The following is a 15,053-nucleotide window of genomic DNA, read 5'->3' on the forward strand; positions in this document are numbered from 1 at the left end:
TTCTCATGTCTCCTACCGATTTCCATCTCCAAGCCACCCTCGACCTTCAACGTCTCGCCAGCTGCCAATGGCCCCTGAACTTCTGCATTTCAGACCATGTGCCGCTAGAGGGCTCTATCTCCTACGACGAAGTGGCCAAGCTTGCCGACGTCCCCGAATCCCAGCTCATGCGCCTCGCTCGCCTGGCAATGGCCAGCGGTCTCTTTCACGAGCCCATCGCAGGTCAAATTGCCCACACCCCCGTGTCCGCTGGGCTAATCTCTAATTCGCCGCTCTATGACAATATGCTCTTCCTGACGGAAGCTAATCTTCCCATTGCCAGCAAAATCGTTGAAGTGACGCGTGCGGCTTAAGACCATCGCTCTCAAGATGCGTCTGTTTCATCCATATCCACATCTCACATTCCTGCCGACGAAGAAAACCTTGTGGCCACTTCGGTTCCCAGGACAGCCCTCCAGCTTGCGCACGCAATACCGCTCTCCTTTTTCCCTTACCTCAGCAAAAACCCACAGATAGCGCAATGCCTCGCCTCTGGCATGCGTAGCATCTCCGCTACTGCAGAGACATCGCCTCTTCACCTATCAAATTCATACCCATGGCACGATCTTCCCACGAATACGCATATTCTCGACCTTGGCGGCTCCCATGGGCACGTCTCAATGTTCCTGGCTTATCATGTGCCAGTACTGAGGTTCACGGTGCAGGACTTGCCGCCTGTGGTAGCTGCGGCAAACCCAATACCTGCAGAACTGCAAGCGAGGGCACGCTTTCGGGGCCACAATCTCCTGGCGGCTTAACCAAAGGAGAGCTACGAAGAAGTGCGGGTCGACAAAGACTGTGGCGATGACTCGGCGTGGGATGTAGCGGACATGCTCCTGATCCGGCAACGTCTCAACGACTGGCGGATGCAGCCGTCGTGAGAATCCTGAAGAACCTCGTATCCTGCTTGGTGAGACCGCGTGCAACGCTTCTCATCCAGAACATCGTTGTGCCTCCGTCCTTCACCACGTTTACGGAGAGTGACTCTTCGGCCAAAGGCGAGGGCAACGGTCCCGCACTATATGGCACGGGCAGTCGCGTCGAAGCACTAGCACGCACCCATGACATCGCCATGCTGCAGCTGATGGATGGTGCAGAACGGGACCGGCGAGCGCTGCTGGCAGCGGCTGATCCACGGCTGGATATCATCAACATGACCAAGCCGGAAGGTGGCCTGTTGAGCTTGCTTGAGGTGAAGCTCCGGGGATTGAGCTGAGAGCCGGACCAGAGGACGGCGGAAGCGCGTTCCTGTGGTTGTTGTTGCTGCCGCTGAATGGGGTGCAGCATGTGCTGGTTCCTTGTACCTTGACGAGCGAGGGTGTCACAGGGTCCAGCCTCTAATGCAGTAGCAACGTGGTGCTTCAAGCTATAACTGCATCTGCATCTGGAACCGCGACACGGTGACCAGCATTTGGATCTCTTGGCTTCGGTCTATCGGCGCTATGGCAGGAGAATGCTCCGTGGCCAGAAGTTGGCGCCGATTTTCAGATCCGTAGGTAGGATACCGTGTGGTTTCATGAACAGGAAGGACTACACGTCCTTGTTGACGACGGCAGTGTATCCAGACCTTGATTGCTAGTGGGACGAGAGCGACGAAAGAAACTAGAAGAGTGACGACGACTATGACCGCTTCGGCAGACAATGACATAGTGGTGGTTCCAGTCGAGGCTGAGAGGTATGGGACTGATGGCAGGCTGTCCAGAAGATAGAAGTTGGGTTGTCCATCGCGAGGAGAGGAACTTATGTGTCATCTTCCCATAGCAATGAGAACATGAAATACGAACATCGAACCAGTCCTGCTGGGAGGAGCTTGGGACAGAAGAGCAATCAGTAGACACAATCTGAGAGTGGTGCTGATTAAAAAGGGACAGTGCGGCGTTCTCTGGAGGGGTAATGTCATGGAAAGAGCACCAGGCAGGCTGGGAAAGCTGTCGCATGCTAATCGGGATTAGCTTAGGGGAACCCGACAATACCGATCGCTGCGGCCGGATCAGGAGCAGCGGTGTGTTTGAATCACATCGGCAGGCTGGGCCCCGCCAATGGCCGTCAGGAGCTAGACATGCGTATCACGGTACATGTGCAAGCATCGAATTGCAGGCGTACACATCGACGTGCCGGGCGATCAGCATTTGCTGAGATGCTTCCGTTTACTCCGGTCACGGTGTCTCCTCCTAGTCTTGCAGATGTTCTTGTTCTTGTTCTTGCGGCCTAGCATGCTAAGCCCTCAGTCTGTCAGTCAGGCGGTCGGTCAGTCGGTCGGTCGGTCACACAATGAGAATGCTCCTCCTGACTCTCATCCACTTCCCCCCTTTTCCGGCCGTTCGTTGCGCCTTCGCCTCCTAAACCGAACCTTCAACCCATCCCACCTCTTCCCATCCCACCGCACCATCCCCGCAAAATAATCATGCACGGCCTCGACCTCCTCCCGCCCCGTCTCAAACAGCTCCAACTCCGCACCAAACCTCCTGAAGATCGTGGCCACGATGCTGTACAGCTCTGCATACCCCAGCTCGCGACCAATGCAGTCGCGGCTGCCCTTGCCGAAGGCCGCGAGATACTTTTCGAGCTTTGTGGCCGCGCCGGTGGTGGGGTCGAGCCAGCGCTCGGGGAGGAAGGTTTCTGGGTTGGGGAAGATGGTGGGGTCGCGCTCGATGAAGAGAGCGGACATGCCGACGGCGGCGCCGGCAGGGATGGTGTATTGGGCGTAGGTGAGGGGTCTGGAGAGCACGCGGGGGAGGCGCGAGTAGGCTCCTATGGATGAACTTTGTTACGGTCGTGGGCGTTAGCCTTGACGTGTGTGTGTGTGTGCTATAAAGGCAGGGCTGTTAGGGCAGGTAGGGGTAACGCTTACCGGACCGACTCCTTAACAACAGCGCGGAGGTAGGGAATGTTCTCGAGGGTCTGCCAATTGGGGATCTGGGTGGGATCGGGGATGGCTTCGTTGAGCACCTCGACCAGTTTGTGCTTGATCTTGGGGTGGGCCAGGATCATATAGGTCATGTGCGTGAGGGTGGCGCCTGCGGTCTCGAAGCCGGCCGCCAAAAGACTGTTGGCCTCGATGCTCAAGCGACGCAAGGTCTTCTCTTCAGGCGGCAGCACGTCGCTGTGTACGAGTCCGGACAGGATAGTTGCGTCCTTGCTGGCATCACACTTCTCCGAGTCAACATACAGCGCTTCCATGGTCCATCTGTCGATCTGGGCTTGCATATCGACGACTTCAAGCGCTAGAGGGCTCGTCACGGCTGTCACCCATCTCGGGAGGCCCCCGATGATCTTTAACAACACGGGGATCTGTCTGATCAGGGGACTCAGCTCCCAGAGACTCCGCCAGGAGGCGTAAAAGCTCTTGCCCCAGTCTTCACGGTCAATGAGGCCCAGTGAGCGACCGAAGATGAACGCGCTGATCATATCTGCTGATATGCATCGGTAGGCATAGAAGAGCGAGACAGGCTTTCTCGCCTTCTGGCAGTCTTCCATGCGTTCTGTGAGACGGTCAGAGAGGCTTTGAAGATGGTCGTGGAAGCTCAAGATGGCTTTTGTCGAGAAGAAAGGCACGAGGGATGCTCGACGCAGCTTGTGCACGTCGGAGTGAATGCAGGGGAAGGTCGCCTCGGGAATGCCAAGCATGGAGTAGAAATACTGGTATTTGTCGAAGCGATTCGACATGTTGTACAAAGTGTTGTACCATGAAGAGTCTAAGACGTGCAGCTCGTTGGGTCCAATGCGCACGATGGGCCCTGTATCCATGAGACGAGCCGAGTCAGCTCAGGTGCAGCAGCGTCTGGGGAAGTGCCATTCCTTGGGAGAGTGGTCCCGGAAGAGATATGCCTACCATATTTCTTGTGCATTTTCTCCATCTCCCAAAGGTACCGTCCTTGGTGAACGACATCATAGTAGCCCTCATACAGAGTTGTGATGGCCGCAAGCTTCGGGCCCGGAAATTTGCTTAGTGGATGGAAGTACAACCGGTAGACAGCATTTCCAACCAGGCCAGCCGCGAGAATCAGGACGGCCAGGCCAGTCAGCGTTGCGCCGTATTCACTGAACATAATGAGTGCCATGCCCGAAGGAGAGTACCTGATGGCGCCGAGTATCGGGGTTCTTTGTCAACTGTTGCGAGGTAAAGAAAGCTTCGATCGAAGATTGGCCATGCTCTTGATCTGGCAAAGAGGTTACCCACAAGGAGGGGCATGAGAGCCAGCTGCCGGGCTCAGGAGCCATCCAACCGTGGGAGACGCAGGTTCCAGGCAGATCAACCAGTGGGGATAGCTTTAAAAGAACATTTTCATACCAAATGCAACAATGTCTGCGTGGCGCAGGCCATTCGCTTGCATGAAGGATTGCACTTCACCGACCGTGCCGAATGCGTCACGCAAAGGCCATTGAGATCATTGGCGGTCGCGCTGCAGCCGAACATGGACTTTGCCAGTCAGGGTTGCAGCTTGCGGGCCCGGACACATTGTTCGCACGCAGCTTTCAGCCAGCAGAGCAGATCCCGCCCGTTCTGCCACGGCTAGATGCCGTGCGTATGTGCTCAAGGGGGGATGGGGCAAGCAGGACTTGAATCTTGCCCAAACGATGAAGTCCAAATACACCTCTGGATATTCTCCAGTCTTTCAACGGCTCGGGCCCGCTGAGTTTGGCACTAGTCCGAGCTCGACCGTCTTGATAAGGCGCCTGTCACAAAACGCTCCAGCAGAAGGCATTTACGTTAGGTGTATGCAACAACCTTTCAATGAACAAAGCAAAGAACACTAGATACTTCGCCCACTCCATTGCATTTCCCCGCTATTTAACGCTTCAGAGCTGAAAAGATTGCTCCTCGCAGATACTCGATCCCATACATCCCCCCACCATACCATTCACTCTTACCGGAGCGTCCACCCTAACATTTTTTCAAAGAAACGTCTTTGTCGCTATAGCAAAAGTGGTATCATGCTTGATCTGAAAAAACAAAAGGGCATTTCATAATCGTCGTCAGCTCTTGGTGTTGTTCCTGTTCCAGTCCCTGTTCCTGCAGCCTCGTGGCCGACTTCCTCGGTCGTGTTCTCCTCTCCTTCTTCCTACGCAGGTTGTAGTAGCATTGATTACAACGCCCTTGTGCGTATCCCACTTATTATCACAACCAAATATCACCACCCTCGCCGCGCTCCCACTTGCGCCAAGCAAGCCAGTACGCCCGCTCCAGATCTTTGACCCATCGACGAGTGTCGAACAGACGACTCTCCCACCGTCCTTCCCAGAGCATGCGCCGGATCTCCATGAGTCTGCCCTTACCCATCCCCTCTTCATTAACTTCTCCCTCTTCTGTGGTTCCCTTGCCTGCATGATCATATCGCAGGCCCGAGGCCAACTTCACCGCCCGTTGGACATACTCGGCCTCGCCCTTGACGCCTTCCAACTCCTTTTCTCGCTCACGGCTCATCTTTTCGCCGTTAGCCGAACTTCCAACCACGAGCTCCTCGCGTGCCCTCCTCCCGTCCTCGGTGTCAGGCAGCGCACTACAGACGATGCTACCAGCCATTCTGCTGCACATCTTGTATCCCCAGCGGCCCCACGTCACAATCGGCGTGCCACTCCACACCACGTCCGCCGCGGTCGTGTGCGCGTTGCATTCCGGAGTGTCCAGAAAGACATCCACAACCGATGCTCGTGTAATATGCATGCCCTTGGCTGCCACGTCGGTAAACACCACGCGACTCCAGATGTCATGCCCAGCCCACTCCTGCGCATAACCCAACAAGTTCTGCTCGCCCAAGTCGGGGAAGCGCAGGAGCCACAACACGGCGTTCGGCACCGCCGCTAGGATGCGCAGATACATGCGGAATGTGCTGGGGTCGATCTTGTACAGCTGATTGAAGTTGCCCAGAATCACGGCGCTGTCGCTCAGTGTGGGGAAGAGCTCCTTGCGCAGCTTCCACCGTTTTCGCTGCTCTTCACGCCACGCCGCGTCTTTCTCCTCCTGCGTGCGGTCTGCCCGTGGAGGTCCTTGGTCCGCGTCTGGTGCAGACTGCTTGTGGTCGACGCAGAAAAACGTGTCCTTTGCAAAAATCACATTCTCTGCGTACACCCAGTCGTCACCGTCTTCACAAAGGGCGTCCGGACGGAGTCGATCTACGATCTCGACGTTGCGGCGCCATGGCGAAAGCGTGGAATGTGGCACGGAGATCTCGTCTGCCAGAACGAAGTCGCACCATTCAGCTCCGAGAGTGCCCGCGAATCCCATGAAGGACATCTGAATCGGTGCAGGGCGGGCAGCGAAAACTTCGTTGCGAGCGCCACGTGTGTAACCGTTTAGGTTTATCAAAATATGCACATGGTCCGAAACGATCTGCTTGACAAGACGCTCGACAGACCAAGAGGAGGCGTCGTGGAACACAGGAACTTCACGCTCAATTTGCTGTCGGTGTATGCTCTGGTCGGACGGTGTAGTGGCGTAGCATATTGCGTGGACTCGAGTGGGGTCGTGATAGCCGAAGATGGATTGCATGAGGTGTGCGAGAGGGTGATTGTTGAAGTCTGAGGACACGTAGCCGACAACGAGGTGTGGTCGTGGAGGTGGCGGCGGTGGGAAGACTGTCGGGGGTAGCCAAGCAGAACGAAGCGTGGAGACGGAGATGCGTAAGGCATTGCGCTGAGAGATCTGGCGGACAGATTTGGCGGACAGTGGTGTTGTGAAGGTGTGAAATGGTAGCACTGTTGGCGCCGAGGGCGATGAGAGCGTCGACGGGAGTAAGGGTCGGGCGTAGCGTTGTTGAGGATACTCTTTACCCTGCTTGTAGCGGTCCTGATACCACTGCCAGCCAATGCGGCGAATTGCCCGTTCGACCAGTCGAACAACTCGGGAGCCTTCCCAGGCTTTGCCACACCATGATTCTAGAGCTTCTCTCAGCACACCATCGAGGGTGCCGTCGCTCGACGTTGCGGAGAAATTAAGATGTGCCGTCAGTTGGCGACAGAGATCGTTAATCACGGTTGGATTGAGTGTAGAAACACCCCACGTCTCGCCTTCCTTGAGCTGCTTTTCAACAATCTCAACCACTCGATTCATCCAGCCGTAGCCCTTGGTCGCTTCATGCAGGTAGCCACTGTCATTGACATGAATGCGATCGCGTTGGCCGTTTTCGGCATATATGCCGCCACGGCCATGCCAACTGCAAACCGAATTAAGAGCCGTTGCTAGGCCACACACAGCCTCTGCAAACCCCGGGTTGGCTTGCACAGCACGCTTGTAATAGGAAATTGCATCCGATACACGACCTTGATCCTTGACAGCGTTGGCAAGATTGGCGAGGGCTATATCGAAAGTCGGATCACAGCTGACTGCATTCTCGTACATCTTAATGGCAGCACCCAGCTGCCCAATGTCTTTGAGCAAGCTGCCAAGATTGGTGTATAAATGGGCGTGCTTCGGGTCCAGATTGAGGCCGTAGTTGTAGTACAACAGTGCGAGGCTCACGCCACTACCAGGAACCACGCCTGGAACGCTGCAAATATTGCTATTAGGCAACTCACTCAGTTTCGGCGCATGTACGCTGTTCTGCACACCAGCGAGCAGAATACCCACATTATTGGCGGTAGATGGGCTGCGCTGTAAGGAAAGTGAGAGGTAGTAAAGAGCCAGGATATCACGGGTGCTGGTCGTTCGGAGCGAACCGACTTCTGTCGCGCTGGACATCGCATCCTGGTAGATTTTGGCCAGCGACAGCAACGAGTTGCTGGTCGTCGACACAGCAGCCTTTAATGCAATTCCTTGCACCACAAATTCAAGTCCTGGAAGCTGACCAGAGGCAGGAAACATGCTGCGTGCTGTAGCCTCAGCCTGGGTGGGAGCTAGTAGAACTGGATGTCGGCTATCCAGCTTCGCTTGGAGCTCATAGCTGTCGACCACTCCTCGGAGGCAAGCGCGCAGGATCTTCCGAATGAGTCCTTTGATGCCAGCTTTACGCTGCCCAGTCGCAATCAATATAGCGTCCTCGAAGGCGCCAGCGGCAGCACTATTCTTGCCAAGCGCATAAAGCATGTTCCCTTTAGCGTGAATCAACGCTAGCATTCGTCCGTTCTCTGACCCTGCAATCGCATAGCCACTGCTGCCATAGCCTGGCGCAGACGGCTCTCTCAGCAATGTATCGGTCAGATCCGAATCATAGTCGTACTGAGCCGAGTCGACCGATGGCAGAGTGCTGGCGGTGGCGCCTGAGGCGTGGCTCTTGGCATCACTGTCTGCATCGCTTGCTGGCTCTCCGAAGGGTCCCTCATCAGGCTTGATTTTGAGTGAACTCTCCACAAACTCGATAAGATCTACAGCCTCCTTCGCTCGTCGCGTCGAGCAAAGAAGACCGATCAAATGCTCCACAGCTTCGAAATAGCTAGGACGAAGTGTGACGGCGGCTGACCAATACTGCAGGGCTTCGTCTCGCCTATTGAGTGCAAAAAGTGTAGCAGCCAGATTTGACATGGCCTCGACATGCTCTCCGTCCTGGGCAAGAATAAGTTGGTACCATTTAAGAGCCTTATCGTAATTTGCCAAGCCATATGCTAAGCAACCAACAAGAAGCATTCCGTCGACCCAAGGGACAGAAGCTTGACCACATAAAAGCTCCATCGTCGATAGTGCAGACACAGCCGCATGTCTAATGCTAGCGGCCTTTTGGTTTGGACTCGACTGGAAAACCGTCGAGTCCGATATTCTGCGGAAGTCCTGCTTGAATGGCAAAGGACCGAAGGGGGAAGCGGACTGATTGTGGCCTTGTTGCATGAATCGCCCATGATCCGAAGCGCGTCGGTGTGGGGAGTAGATTGCAGTCTGCGGTCGGGACGGTGTGTCATGAAGAATGCTGTCTGCTTGGGCAGTCGACTGTGACCGGCTTGAGGATGCTGTACTTGCTATGCTATCGGAAAAGTGCGAGCCCGACCGCTTCGGTGGCTTGGGATAAATTGTCAGCTTATTATTCGACTTGGCCAAGCTGTTAGCAGGCCCCGACTGATGCGAGTCTCGAGCATTCTTCTGAATCACGGCCAGTAGCTCAGTGTATATCCGATTTGCCCAGGTGAAAGTCTTGTCCCGGAAAGCTATTGTCTCGGACTCAGCGGTTGGTGTAAGACCAGGTGTATCGATGGGAAATTCGTGTAAATACCCAGCAGCTTCCTCGTAAGGACTTTGTTGTGGGAGCTTGGGAATACTTTGATGACCTCCATACCCTAGCGAGGGATCTAAGTTAAACGAATGCGGCGCTTGGAAATGTTGATGATAATTAAGATGGTATGCAGGTGGCTGGTAGTGCATCGAATTTTGCGATTGAGTAATGAAATCTGACGGAAAGCGGCCAGGTTTTCTCAGGGACGGCGTGGGATGAGGCAGCGCCTGCGAAAAATATCCAGACTGCTGATGTAGCCTGGGCCCATAGAATCGGTCATCTCGTATTGACGCCGGTCGATAAGGATTAAAGGTTCCATCTGGCCAGTATGGGCCGTAGTGTTCCTGTCCGGCCGAGGCGGTAGGACCAAGGTAAGAATGGAGAGTCGACGGCAGAACTGTTGGTATTCGGGAGCCCGGTTGCAGGTAATATCGCTGGGTTGGTAGGCTCTGATTCAACACCGAGTCCAGTCCACCCGGAAAGTCCCACGCCGGGGGCTGAAATTGAGACGAAGACGGGAGAAGAACCGGGTCTGCGCCCAAGTGATTCGGGTAGTGGTCCATTGGGGGCTGCGGAGGCGGTAATGCATAGTGATAAGCCGGGCTGTGTCGAGGTAGGTTCGGCGATGATGACAAAAGTACATGTTTCGAGGCAGGAACCTGAACATTTTTGTCGACGGTATGATAGTCCTTCTCATATACAGTCCCATGGGGAGTCTTTCGCTGCCGCAGTAACTCGTGTTCGGAATAACTCAATCCACCACCTCTTGACCTCGAAAAACCTTGAGGGAATTGTTCGGCAGCAGGCATGGCATATTGGCGAGTAGATATCCGCCCGGGTATTCGAATATCGCGTCGCGATGGATCCATAGGACCAAGTGGGGGACGCGGCGGCGCAAGCATGGCCAGAGAAGTCGAGTGGCGGGTCGATTGAAATCAGGATCAAGGTTGCGATGTTGTGCACTGGTGTTGGGCTAGCAACAGGTCTGAACAAGATATCAAAAGGCAATACTGCCTGTTTGGTCCGTCTCTTGCCCGTTGTCTCATGTTGCTGTAGTCAAGCCGTCGGCTGGCGACATGTAAACGGCGGGGATGATCCAGCACCAACTCTTACTTGTAGATCTCAGGCAAGACGGCGGTCTCGAAGCCAGGTCCGTGCTCGGTGATGTGCCAGTCGACGCAAGGGATAGCAAAATGATTGCTCTCGGACAACAGGGCTAAAGAGTCCTTGCTGCGTATGGACGGCTTGGCGGATGAGCTGGGGAACTGCAGGCTATACAGTGGTTTTGGGGACGGGTGTACGACCAAGCGGAGGGAATGCGGGCGATGCAATGTTAGTGTCTGACGCCGTCGAGCACGTTGCTTCGAGAAGGGGGTGTGAATGCGAGATCAGGACCTTTTTGTTGCAGAAGCAGAGCAGCGGTGGCCCTTTTGGTACGGATTTCTGTGCTAGACGCCCAATGTTTCTCTGGTCTGCCTGGCTCCCAAGTTGCAAGGTTGCAGGTTGCAGGTTACAGGGCTGGTGGAGGCTTGGTTAGCCACTGACCCGCTGTGGCTCTCCACAATCAGCGTTCTGTCGCTCGGATAGGCGTGAGCTAACACGGCATGGGTGCCGCCACCAGGCCGCTTGTGTGACAGGGGGGCCTAGAAATAGCCAACAGCACGAAGACAAGGCCAGGGAGGAGCCCGCCTCGAAGCACCTTGGTGCCAACAGTGGGCTGCGATCAACAGTAACTCTTCTGCTTATTCTGCAGAGGCTGCATCACACATTCTTCTTTTGGCCCGTCTGTTGGTCTTCCAATGTCGCGCTGGCCCGGAATGTTCCAGGGATCATAATCAGCCTGCAGGCTCGTGGCCACCCAAAGTTGTTTCTTTACGACACCGTCAATTGGCAACCTCCGCGGCAATGGGCGAAGGAGAGTATCTGCTGGCCGCATCGCAGTTACTCATCCTGGCGTCACGAGATCTGGTGCAGCCCCTAGTCTAACACTGTGGAACACGTCGCCTTCAGCCTCCGTAGTGAGGCAGACTTTCATCGGCCTTTCAAACTTCGGAAACGGTTCTGTCAGATCTGCCCATCCGACATGCCATGATAGAGGTCATAGAGCTACTCCACCTCCGCTGGAGTCCAAGCTTTTGGGTTATTGACGATCCATCATAACCAGGCACTCGTTAAGCGAATCACTTTTCCCCAGCTATGCTTGGGCGAGCACGGGCTGCCAGTTCTACTGTTCGAGCTGCGTAAACTTGCGGCTCATTACAAGGGTCGGACGTGTTCGACAACCCGTCAAAGCAACGCCTGATGCAAGTACCAGGAGACCAATGCACCGCAATGTACCTGAAAAAGGCGCCGAAGGCGAGTCTGCACGACCTTTTGCGGACTGCGAAGCTGAAACAGTTCTGACGCAACCCGTCCAATGGGTGCCTGCTCGGAAGCCCAAACTATTGAGTGCTAGCGAGGCTGCAACTCGCCTGCCAGCCTTGGTCCTAGTCCACTGCGCGGAGACGTAGGGTGCTGGAATGCTGGGACGTGTTCGCTTGTCTGCAGAAAATTCCATCAGGTTCGGCCGATGGGAGCTGCCAGACAGGAAGGTAGGACAGTTGTGTTCATAATTTCTGACGGGTCGCCGATAATGCAGACGCGTTCCCCAGCAATACCTTTCCGCAATATGCGAGCTAGCTCATAGCGACAGTAAGACGCCCAGTTATACGCGTTCGGCTGCTGGTGCCGAGGGGTATACGCTTCGTACTCCGTAGGTGGATCCGCATGGCGAAAAGGACGACTGCCCTCATCATATTAGGCAACCAACCCCTGATTGATGCATGTCAATTGCAGGTAGCATCCGCGAAGCTGGCGTGTCTACGGAGTACATCCCAAATGCAAGCTTGAGTCGCTCGGAAGGAGTTTGCTGAAGACGCCGCTCCGAGCTTTGTCATGCAGGTCGATCAAAACTAAGCTCACCGACATTAGACCTAGCGTCCGCCTTCCCCAGATCCTGTCGTCTGTTAGCAGATCGCCGACCGTGGATCGCTACGGCTTCGGCGAGATCTACAATATCGAGCAATATGTCGTTACCTTTGTTGATTCAACGGGCCGTTTATGATTAGCCGCGCTTTTCCCTCCTCTAATCAAGCACATACAGCACCTCTAATAAAGAAAGAAATGACGGACTCATTACTTTACTGGGAAGACTCACCGTAGATAAGACCTGTGAAAACAAACTCCTTGCCAAACATTGCATGTTTGGAGTAACAGACCAATTGATGCCATGAGCTACGTGCTGTACCTTCACAATTTCATTCTCGTCCCCACCACGCGCAGGAGAGCGTAAAAAGTACAACATAAGGCTTGTCATGGTGCAACAGTGAAAGATCAGAGACTGGCTGACTGTTACGATATCCCCGCTATTTTTGCTCGCCGTGTACAGGCATTTGACCTTCGATATACACGCTCGATAGTGCGGCTCTGCGCACAGAACTCCGTGAGCTACTCGGCCTTGCGGGCCAGACACCTACGTGTCAAGATCCTTCTGCCACCGGCATCGATACAGCTCATCTGATCAATGGTTACAACTTCTATGACCGGCACTGCCTCCAGTATCCGTGCGCTGCGAACCTTTCCTAGACTCAGTTTCAAGGTCATCATGAACCTCAATGACGATTGAGACGCAGTCTTGCTGCATCAAGTCAAGCCGTAGATATGCGAGAAGCTCTACGACTTCTCGCTAGGTCTCCTTCGATCGCCAGAAATTCGTTGCTGGCTCGTCATCTGTCCTCACAGACTGAGATCGGCAGGTCGGCAGGCCGCATGCTGTGGAATTTATCACTGCATTCCTGATCGGCGACCTCATGTGAACGATTCCGCGTGGGCTCATTTCGGCTTGCGCCAGAAGTATTGCTAAGTGCCTGTCAGTAATCATATCACTCTATCGGCAGTTGGGAGAGTAGGTATACCTTGTGTTGCTTGCGACAAGCCCGCAAACCTGGCTTGCGCAAATCGTTGACCACAGCTGCCTTGCGGAAGTCGTCTTGATCCTTCTCGGGGACGTAATAATACTCGCTCTCCAAAGCTTTACCAGCGGCATCCTTGCCCTCACGAGTAACTTCACCAATACACTCCGTCTCGCTGATAATCTCGCGCAGCTCACGCTTGGTCAGAGTACCTGCATCTCGAGGTAGGTTGCCTAAGATTGTGGACAGGGGAGTCGAAGACAGGCGCGAGTATGCGAGTTGGTTGATAATATGAGACTTCACATCGAATTCGAGAGTTGCAACGCCAGCCTTTGGTCGGACTGGGGAAGTAGCAGCAGCCGCTTCCACAATACGACGGGGGCTAGTGACTGTAGAATGAGAGATGGGGTCGGATGCATTCATTGAAGCCATCCGGGCTTGCAAATTGGCTCCAAAGGGGCCGAATGAATGAACAATGGGATCATTCTCTTCATCGTTATCGTCTGAGAAGCTCTTCGCATCCTCTTCGAGCAGAGATTGTGACTTAGAAGCAGGAATGTTCTGAGACAAAATCTGGGTGGCCTGGGTAGGGTCGCTCTGAGCCAGGATCTGGCCGGAGTCCTCTCCAGATTCGGGGTCCTCATAGATCTCAACTGTACCGGTGATATGGCGGCCAGTCAGGAGGGGCGGTGACGAGGGCAATTGACTCTGGAGAGCTGGCGACGGAGAGACTGGAGACATGGGCTTCCTCCGGTTCTGAACGGGACTAGGACTTGGGGGTGTCGAGTGCCTCATCATAGCCCGCTGCCTCTTCGATGGTGAAGGCACATCTTCCTCATCGGACGACACGGGACCGAAGTGAGGCTTTTCAGGCCACTGGATAATGATTCGGTTGTCGTGCACATCGAGCATGATCTCCAGATCCCTGTCATCCGACTGGAAGGTCTGGCCCTTCTTGACTTCGAATACCTGAGACTTGCAGTGGACCTTGATACCGTTCCATCCTGTGCATTCGATCTCTACCTTCTCTCGATCCAGACTGCTGGTAGCTGGCTTGTAAGTTGCAACGACGTGAACCCTTGAGACCAAGCGGTTTGAAGACAGTTGATAATCACACGATGCGCTGGACCGGCCGATTCGAGTAGGCCGACCATCTGCACTGAGATCGATAGATGGGACTGCAGCTAACGGTGCACGCTCGGAAAGGGCCGAAAGTGTTCTCGCAACAGCCGGTTGACTAGCCTGGCCGCGGATAGGTGACGACGTTAGGATATGTGTAGATGAAGTCGGTACTGGGGTGGGGTATTTGGCGCGGTCATCGAATTCATCACGAGTTCGCTTCAGAGGTCGTGGAAGGGCTGGGGACGAGAAGGGTTCGAAGGCTGGCAAAAGGGCGGAAAGAGGCTTCTCTCTGGACCCTACTGGAGAGCCTGCATCTTTCTGTTCGAACGACGTTGGGGACATCGTGGCAGTCGGGCAGTCCGAGAGATGAGGCGGGACCTAGCCTGGTCGCGCTCAGGTCGCGTGCCAGGCCACTCAAAAGGTGATCCCGCTGCAGCGGGAGCTGTAAATGGTAAATTCAATAACGAAGACAAATGCAGGCACTCTAGAACAAAGAAATCAAGAAGCGGTCGCCAAAGTGGTCGAGAGGAGAGGAAGGGTGGTTGTGAGAAGGACAGGAAACCTTGCACGCTGCACGCGTCGAGGAGTGGAGCGGTCGCGCTGCCCCATTATTGCCGCGCTATGTAACCGCCGCCACGGATTTTTGAAGGATTGCCACGTAGTGACGTAGACTAGCACGAAACAGAGATTTGCTAACGCACCGAATTTCTGCTGTTGAAGTACACAGGTTGATGGGTAGCATAAGTTGTTGCTTGAATAGATTGGCTGTGCTATAGAAACGTCCTCATCTACTACGACTGGGCCA

General features: G+C 54.7%; 4 protein-coding genes across 4 annotated transcripts; 1 reads left to right on the forward strand and 3 right to left on the reverse strand.

Annotated features, from left to right (window-relative positions):
- Positions 1-5: 5 nt before the first annotated feature.
- Positions 6-353, forward strand: HMPREF1541_02625 (uncharacterized protein; the record flags this gene model as incomplete). The annotated part of the gene is made up of 1 exon (XM_008716980.1): positions 6-353. The coding sequence occupies one exon, from the start codon at positions 6-8 to the stop codon at positions 351-353; it is 348 nt and encodes a 115-aa protein (XP_008715202.1).
- Positions 354-2,332: 1,979 nt separating this feature from the next.
- On the reverse strand, positions 2,333-4,100 carry HMPREF1541_02626 (uncharacterized protein; the record flags this gene model as incomplete). Its single annotated transcript, XM_008716981.1, has 3 exons — positions 2,333-2,801; positions 2,891-3,776; positions 3,872-4,100. The coding sequence occupies 3 exons, from the start codon at positions 4,098-4,100 to the stop codon at positions 2,333-2,335; spliced, it is 1,584 nt and encodes a 527-aa protein (XP_008715203.1).
- Positions 4,101-5,158: 1,058 nt separating this feature from the next.
- Positions 5,159-10,078, reverse strand: HMPREF1541_02627 (uncharacterized protein; the record flags this gene model as incomplete). Its single annotated transcript, XM_008716982.1, has 2 exons — positions 5,159-5,440; positions 5,492-10,078. 2 exons carry the CDS (start codon positions 10,076-10,078, stop codon positions 5,159-5,161), a joined length of 4,869 nt encoding a protein of 1,622 aa, XP_008715204.1.
- Positions 10,079-13,096: 3,018 nt separating this feature from the next.
- HMPREF1541_02628 (uncharacterized protein) lies at positions 13,097-14,590 on the reverse strand (the record flags this gene model as incomplete). The annotated part of the gene is made up of 1 exon (XM_008716983.1): positions 13,097-14,590. The coding sequence occupies one exon, from the start codon at positions 14,588-14,590 to the stop codon at positions 13,097-13,099; it is 1,494 nt and encodes a 497-aa protein (XP_008715205.1).
- Between the last annotated feature and the right edge of the window lie 463 nt (positions 14,591-15,053).

Source organism: Cyphellophora europaea, assembly GCF_000365145.1.
Source record: "Cyphellophora europaea CBS 101466 unplaced genomic scaffold supercont1.2, whole genome shotgun sequence".
NCBI lineage: Eukaryota > Fungi > Ascomycota > Eurotiomycetes > Chaetothyriales > Cyphellophoraceae > Cyphellophora > Cyphellophora europaea.